The sequence below is a fragment of the Lactuca sativa genome, chromosome 6 (assembly GCF_002870075.4).
Source record: "Lactuca sativa cultivar Salinas chromosome 6, Lsat_Salinas_v11, whole genome shotgun sequence".
Taxonomy (NCBI): Eukaryota; Viridiplantae; Streptophyta; class Magnoliopsida; order Asterales; family Asteraceae; genus Lactuca; species Lactuca sativa.
In genome coordinates this window covers 97,218,151-97,226,805 of record NC_056628.2, presented here as the reverse complement: position 1 = coordinate 97,226,805, position 8,655 = coordinate 97,218,151, and the positions used below count along the sequence as shown (strand labels likewise).

The 8,655-nt window shown below is 36.3% G+C and overlaps 2 protein-coding genes across 2 annotated transcripts; both read left to right on the top strand.

The window, feature by feature from the left end:
• The first annotated feature begins 734 nt into the window (after positions 1-734).
• On the top strand, positions 735-5,917 carry LOC111879564 (probable leucine-rich repeat receptor-like protein kinase At2g33170). The gene is made up of 3 exons (XM_023876034.3): positions 735-1,350; positions 1,661-4,630; positions 5,341-5,917. The coding sequence occupies exons 2-3, from the start codon at positions 1,708-1,710 to the stop codon at positions 5,724-5,726; spliced, it is 3,309 nt and encodes a 1,102-aa protein (XP_023731802.1). The 5' UTR covers positions 735-1,350; positions 1,661-1,707; the 3' UTR covers positions 5,727-5,917.
• Positions 5,918-7,044: 1,127 nt separating this feature from the next.
• Positions 7,045-7,715, top strand: LOC111879641 (uncharacterized). Its single transcript, XM_023876104.1, has 2 exons — positions 7,045-7,236; positions 7,431-7,715. The coding sequence occupies exons 1-2, from the start codon at positions 7,045-7,047 to the stop codon at positions 7,713-7,715; spliced, it is 477 nt and encodes a 158-aa protein (XP_023731872.1).
• Positions 7,716-8,655: the final 940 nt, after the last annotated feature.

The following is an 8,655-nucleotide window of genomic DNA, read 5'->3' as shown; positions in this document are numbered from 1 at the left end:
TCCTTTCACTCTACACACTCAAGCTCGCTAGGGTTCTCACTTATGGGAAAGGTAGTCGCAATTGAAGGTCATAAGTGCCTTTAAATATGGCTCAAGCCCAAAGATTTAGGGTTTCTGCCAACAACACGGACTCATCGAGTCGCCTCACCGACTCGTCGAGGCCATTCATTAATCCGAGTCATCAGTCGCGACCTTACTCGACGAGTTGAGGCGTCAACTCGTCGAGTCTCTCTTCTTAACTCAAAAGAAAAATACTTAAATTATGATACCTGGAAATCCGGATGTTACATTTTGTTTTTTTATTTCATAGATTTCCTCATCAACAAATGTTGCTACAATTAAACAAAAATAAATAATTTGCTAAAACACAATACAATAGGAAGTTTGTTCACATTTAGTCGTTGAACTTTTTAGAGGGAAACGAACTTTTGATTTTGTTCATATTTAGTCACTAAACTTTTTTTCGTTGTCTATTTGCCACTAAACTATTGAAACTGTTCATATTTTACCCTTATGACCGGCAATAGCCGGTCATAAGGGTAAAATATGAACAGTTTCAATAGTTCAATGGCAAATAGATAACGAAAAAAAGTTTAGTGACTAAATGTGACAAAAGTCAAAAGTTTGTTACCCTTTCAAGTCATTATCCCATTTTTGTACTACGATTAGAGTTGTTATCATATTTTGTTAAAGAAGTACCAGAAGTTTATTATATAAACAAGGAGAGGCATCTTTATTTTTGAGGTGCAAATTATTAATGTACATCTGTTTGGTCGAAAAAGAATTTTGAGTGTTTCTTGCCCACCTCTGTGAAAAAGGAGGAACTTTTAAAGAGAAGTGATTCATTGCATGCTTGTCGGCCATTGTAGCTTCAATTCAAGAGTTCTTAACCCATAGTATTTATCTTGAAAACTTAGAAAGATTATTGAAAACCCAAAATTTCAGCTTCATAATTTCAACTGTCAACAGACGTGGCTGTGTGCTGTTTCGCTTCCTTACTAATCTTTGATTGCCCCCAAATCAATTAATATTTAATCCCTTTTCTCACTCTAATCAAAAAGGCTTTTGATTCATTGCATTTGATTCCATTTCTTTCCGCGTTCAAAAGCGCTTGTTCTTTTACCAAGAAGAAAAGCTTCATGGATCTTTCTCCTTTACTTCTGAAATGGACTTTTTAGATTGGAAGATCCCACCATTCTTGGGAAAAATAGAAGAGTGCAAACTCACACGCATCTACTTCAATCGATATACATGCCAAATCTTCTTTCTGGAATCATCACAAGGAATTACATGAAGTCCTTCAGATTCTTTGGGAAGACTTTGATTGCTCTGAGTTAAATAGCCCTAAAGGTACGCAGATCCTTCATATCCTTTTCATTTTTTGAATGTTTTGTTCCTGAAGTCAATTCGACTTTATTAGCCTCTTTTTGTTCTTTCTGAGCTGATTTTGAAATACCCATTTGGATTTATTTTATCTTTAAACTTTTTAGAATCATACTTGGACTATTCACATGATTGATCAATCGAAAATGACAAATTTATGCCCCTTTTCTGGGCTACTTAATTAAATCTTTAAATTTTCTTGATTTGTTTGATTCGTGTAAAAGGACAAAACTTTCCCCGATTTTCTTTGTTCTTATACATTTTAAACGCTGTGCAGACTGAAAATCATTGACTACAAATCTAATCACTTGGAAGGTACCCACAATGTCCATGGTTTTTGGGTTGTCGCTTTTAGTTGCTATTTCTGTTCTTTTACCTTGCAAGGGGTTAAATTCAGATGGGAAGTTCCTTCTAGCGTTGAAGAAAAATATCACTGATGAATTAGGGTACCTCAAGAACTGGAATGCAAAAGATGACACCGCTTGTGGATGGATTGGTGTGAATTGCACATATGATTACACTCCTGTGATTTGGTCTCTCGATTTGCATTCAATGAATCTTTCAGGAACAATAACCGCAAGTATCGGTGGTTTGAGTTCGTTAATTTATCTTGATCTTTCTAATAACAATTTCGTTGGCAAAATTCCTAAAGAAATTGGGAGTTTAACGAATTTAGAGATGCTGTTCTTGAATGGTAATCAGTTAGATGGAGTCATACCAAATGAGATAGGAAATCTAACTCATTTGAGTCATTTGAATATATGCAATAACCAGATTTCCGGTTCAATCCCAGAAACATTCGGTCAGCTTTCTTCTTTGGTCGAATTCGTGGCCTACACCAACAATCTTGAAGGGTCACTTCCGAATTCCATCGGAAACCTCAAGAACTTGACCACTTTTAGAGCCGGGCAGAATGAGATGACCGGAAGTATACCCATGGAGATCGGTGGTTGTGAAAGCTTACAGTATTTCGGTGTTGCTCAAAATAGTTTTGACGGAAATATCCCGAAGGAATTCGGGCAGTTAACAAAGCTGACCGATCTAATTCTCTGGAATAATCAGTTAACCGGAATAATCCCGAAGGAGCTCGGAAACTGTTCGTGGCTTGAGACGCTTGCTTTGTATCAAAATAATCTCGTTGGTGAAATCCCGAAAGAAATCGGGAAACTTAAGTACTTAAAGAAGTTATATTTATACAGAAACGGATTAAACGGAACAATCCCGAAAGAAATCGGGAATCTTTCTTTAGCCATCGAGATCGATTTCTCAGAAAACCATTTAACCGGAGAAATCCCGACGGAATTAAGTCAAATAAAAGGGCTTACTTTGCTTTACTTGTTCGAAAACCAGCTGCATGGCGTCATACCGAGTCAACTCAGTAACTTAAAGAACCTTTCAAAGCTTGATCTTTCGATAAACTCGCTCACAGGTCCAATTCCGGTGGGTTTTCAGTATCTTCCCAAAATGTATCAGTTGCAGCTTTTTAGCAATTCGTTAAACGGAACAATTCCACAAAGATTTGGGCTTTACAACCGACTTTGGGTGGTTGATTTTTCCGACAATATGTTAACCGGAACAATCCCGCCGTATACCTGTCGGAAGGGTAACCTGATGTTACTGAATCTTGAATCGAATAATCTTTATGGAAATATCCCAGATGGAATTATTAAATGCAAATCGCTTGTTCAGCTTCGTCTCAGTGATAACAAGATAACCGGAAGCTTTCCTTCATCGGTGTGCAATTTAGTTAACATATCTGCAATCGAATTGGGGCAAAACAGGTTCAGTGGTCCGATTCCCAATGGAATCGGGAATTGTAAAAAGCTACAACGACTTGATCTTTCCGGGAACTATTTCTCATCGGAATTACCTAACGAGATTCAGAAATTAACCCATTTGGTGACGTTTAATATCTCATCAAATTTAATCACCGGAAGAATACCTCTCGGGATTCTCAATTGCAAAACGCTTCAACGCCTTGATCTCAGCCGGAACAGATTTTCCAACCAAATCCCGCCGGAGATCGGCGGCCTTTTTCAGTTAGAGCTTCTGATGATCTCAGAAAACAAACTTTCCGGCAACATCCCTCCTGCCATTGGTAACCTCTCTCGCTTAACTGAATTGCAGATGGGTGGCAATTCCATCTCCGGCGAAATCCCCCCAGAGCTCGGATCACTTACAAGCTTACAAATCGCTCTAAATCTCAGCCACAATAATCTCTCCGGCGAGATCCCTCCTCAGCTTGGAAACCTCATATTACTCGAAAACCTTCTCCTCAACAACAATCAATTTTCCGGCGAAATCCCAGCCACCTTTGCAAATCTTTCAAGCCTAATGACGTGTAACTTTTCCTACAATAATCTCAACGGCCCATTACCTTCCATACCATTATTTCAAAACATGGCACTCAGTAGCTTCACCGGAAACAATGGCCTCTGTGGCGGCCCTTTACCGAGCTGTGGCGGAACCACCGGTTCCCTCCCATCTCCGCCTTCTTTCCGAAGCATCGAAACTCCCAGGGGCAAAATCATCACAATAATCGCGGCGGTTGTCGGCGGGGTATCTCTCATTCTCATCATAGTCATCTTATATTTCATGAAAAAAACCGCAACACAAAACATCACCTCTTTGGAAAACGATACCGAAGGATCATCTCCCGTTTCATCGGACATATATTTCCCGCCAAAAGACGGTTTCAAGTTTCAAGATTTGGTGGAGGCCACAAGAAACTTCCACGACAGTTATGTAATCGGAAGAGGGGCAGTTGGGACAGTTTATAAAGCGGTTATGCAATCGGGAAGAACAGTTGCAGTGAAAAAGCTTGCTTCAAATAGAGAAAGTGGGAACATGGAGAACAGTTTTCAAGCGGAAATCTTGACACTTGGAAAGATTAGACATCGAAACATTGTGAAACTTTACGGGTATTGCCACTACCAAGGGTCTAATTTGTTGCTTTATGAGTATATGGCAAGGGGTAGTTTGGGGGAATTGCTTCATAATGGTTTGTCTTGTAGTTTGAATTGGCCAACTCGGTTTACAATTGCTCTTGGGGCAGCTCAAGGTTTGGCGTATTTACACCATGATTGTAAACCGAGGATTATTCATCGCGATATTAAGTCGAATAATATTTTACTTGATGAGAATGCGGAAGCTCATGTTGGTGATTTTGGATTGGCTAAAGTCATTGACATGCCTCAGTCTAAGTCCATGTCAGCGGTTGCTGGTTCTTATGGTTATATCGCTCCGGGTAAACTCTTACTTCTTGTTTGCATTTATTTTGTTACAAAGTTTGCTTAGATTTATTTATACATGAAGTTTTTTCAAATGTTAATTAAATTGTATTTACCTAATTACATATTAAAGTGTTTTTATTACTATTATAGAGAGGTATGTTTTTTTGTATCCTTATCCACCATTGTGGGTATTGTAAAATTAGCTACCTTTGTTCAATTTATTTTTAACTAATTAGTTTATTTCATTTTAACCTATAATCTCAAATATTAGATTCATAATGGTTATAAATAATTTTAGCATTTTTTATGTTTTCAAAAAATTTGTTACATTAATTTCCTATATTTTAATATATTTATTTAAGCAAATGTTACTATCAAGTTATATTTCTTTTGATAAGTATGGATGGCGCTAAAAAAATGATAAAATAGTTGAGTGAGCTTTATAAAACAATTCACAAAAATTATGATAAATTAGTTAATTTTAGAAAGAAAAAAAACATTGAAAAAGGTTTATGTCTTTATGAAAGTAGGTTTTTGTTAAATAAAATTAGTGGAAATCTGACATGCCAAAACATAAACACTTAAGAAGAGGTTAACCATGGTGGATGCTTTTAGTTTTGGTCTCGTATACACTCTCTTAAGTCTTAAGGGTTGTTCTCGAGAGAAAAATCTAGGACTCTACATATCTAACAGTATTATTATTATTATTCATTTTTTTTGGCAGAATATGCATATACGATGAAGGTGACAGAGAAATGCGATATATACAGTTATGGGGTAGTTCTCTTAGAGCTAGTAACAGGAAGAGCCCCAGTGCAACCACTAGATCAAGGAGGAGATCTTGTTACATGGGTAAGAAGTTACATCCGAAAGCATTCATTGGGTGTTGGGATTCTTGATAGTCGTTTGGATCTTGAAGGCGATGCACGTACATCAAATCACATGCTTTCTATCTTGAAAGTAGCAATAATGTGCACAAATATGTCACCATTTGATAGACCTTCTATGAGAGAAGTTGTGTTGATGCTAATCGAATCAAATGAAAGAGTTGGAAACCTTGTTTGTACGGTGTACGATGATCCTTGTTTGAAAGATGATCAATTCTTGTGAATGGATGGAAACTTATTGCTAGGTTTCTATTAACTAAAATGATTATGATTCTTATTTTCTTGGTTTTTGATCACTTTGTGGTTTACTTAATTTTATGAGATTGTACATAATAATGTTCCTCTTGTGTTTTTTGGGGGTAGTTTGTGTTACTCGACGTTTATATGATATGATTACAAAATACTTTTAACTTATGTCTTCTGATCAGATTTTCATTGGTGTGAATTCATTCATTGTCAAATTTGCATATAATATTAATAGGTTGGTCAAATTACCAGAAATTGTAGTTGACTTGTATTGATTCCAACAAAAAAAATTAAAAAACGATCAAGTCAAGATTCTCTTGATTGAAGTTGGTGTGCACCTGCAGGAGAGAGATTACGTTTCTCTTCTAGATTGAAACAAATGATGACTTTCTGTAACCCAAAGGGACATGCTCCATTTTAAAAACATATGTATGTGTAATCAGATCATACGATAAATAAATCAGAAATCAGTTACTTGTAAAATACCCATTTTGATCTTTGTAAAACGGGATTTTCTCCAAGAAATCTTGAAGAAAATCAGGCGTTTTATTTGTATGAATAAATTATAACTATGGTTATCTTCCTTTCGTTACAAGTATGAATCATGGTATCTTGTATGAAAAGATGAAAGCATCTAAGAAACACTTATATATAAGGCTTTCCGGTATACGTGCAACGAGGGTGCTTGTGGTTGAGGTGGACCATGACCAGTGCACACCATCCCGGCGGGTCGTGGTTGATTGTGGTCGTTATAGTCCGTGTTCCCAATGACGAAATGAAACACCCAATCAAATCAATTTCCTTTCTTTTGACCGTTGAACGGTCAATTTGTTATGTTTAACTTTTTTTTTAAAAAAAAAAACTCAATACCTATATAAGTCTAATAAAATCCTTATATTTCATCACATTTTACTCTCATTCTAAACCAAAAAACACACAGAGGATTTGAAAGTGTTAAAAAAGTTTGACTAAGATGATGATGTAGAATTCATCTCGGCCTTCTTCAATGTTGTGCAACACATTCACGATGAAGAAAATTCGAATGTTGCTCGTACAAGGGCGGTCGTCAATCGTGACAGTCAAGCCACACACGACTTATTGGTATGTGATTACTTGGCCGATAATTTTCTTTACAATGATGACGCATTTGAACGTTGTTTCCGACTAAATAAGGCGATATTTTTACGTATTAGTAATGCTTTAGAAGTCCGTTATGATTTTTTCAAACAAAAACCCGATGCTAGAGGAGAAATAGGTTTTAGTAGTATACAAAAGTGTGCGCTGCGCTTAGGTATATGGGATACGCTATATCATTTGATGCATCTGACGGATACTTCAAAATATCCGAGAGGATCGCAATTGATTGTGTAAATTGGTTTTGTGCATGTGTGTATAAGGTTTTTCATCAAGAATATTTGCATAAACCAACTCCATGTGATATTAAGAAATTATATTCGGCTCATGAAGAGAGAGACATAGATTTCTGGGTATGCTTGGCAGTCTAGATTGTATGCATGTGGCTTGGGAAAAATGTCCAAATGCATGGCGTGGTCAATTCAGTCGATGAGATATAGATGAACCAAGTATAATACTAGAAGTTGTTGCATCTCAGGATGTATGGATATGACATTCTTTTTTTGGAGTCGTGGGGTCTAACAACGACATTAACTTTCTTGGTCAGTCTCCACGTTATAACGATATTTGGACTGACAAAGCATATGATATGATGTTCATGGTGAAAGGACATTCATACAAATACGGTTACTACCTTTGTGATGAGATATACCCTGATTATTCTACTCTTATGAAGGTATATTTGGTTCCTCAAAGTGAAAAGACAAAGTTATTCACAAAGAGACAGGAATCAGCGATGAAGGATATCGAGAGGGCATTTGGAGTCTTCAAGCAGATGTGGCATGTAGTCAAATACGCTACACGACTTTGGGATAACGATAGAATTAAATGAATAGTCCTAGCATCTATTATTATGCATAATATGATCATTGAAGATTAAGATCGAGCGATTTGCACGTACGATCCGGACGACGTTGTCATCCCGCTTGAAGAGTTCGTACCCAAAACGGATGAATATTTATCACAAGTTGTTGAAATTCATAACAACGAAACGTGTTTCAATCTTCGAGAAGATGCCGCAGATCATTTATACCAACTCAACATGAACGAAGATTAGTTTTTTTATTATTTTTTTTAATTTAGGAAATTTAAGTTAATGTAATGTTTTTTTTTATTCTAGCTTAATTAAGCAATGTAGTTTGAAGTTGTATTTTTATTTTTAATGTTTTATTTTTTATTTTTTGTATTTTATTTAATGTAATTTGGTATTTTAAATTAATGAAAATTATTATTAAAAAAATTATATGAGCTTTTTATGTATTTTTTGATTTAAATTTAATTAAAAAAAATGAGGTGGAGTAGTGTGTTTAGTGGTGGAGAATGTGGTGATGATGTAACATTCCGAGATTTTGCAGGTATTTCCGAATCCTCTCTTTTATCATTATTTGTCATTTGTAGTCCCTAGGTTATAAGAGTCGACCCATGAAAAGCCTAAGGGCTAAAGTTGCAACTTTGAGAACAAGACTAGTATGCTGAGCGTACATAAGGTACACTAAGCGTACTAGGGAGTGCCTTAGTACAATGGGCGTACACTTGTGTACGCTAAGCGTACTCGCGTCAGATGCAAACCCTAATATTTAGGGTTGGGGGCTATATAAACATCCTTATGGCTCATTTTCTCTCATCATTCTTAGCCTTTATATTCCAGAAACGTCCCAAACTCTAGTTTTGTGTGTGAGTGTGAGTTAGTGTGTGTTTTAAGCTCTTGAAGGTGAAGGCATTACATCAAATAGTTGGAGAAGGAATGCAAGCTTGTAGATCTGAAGTTGTTT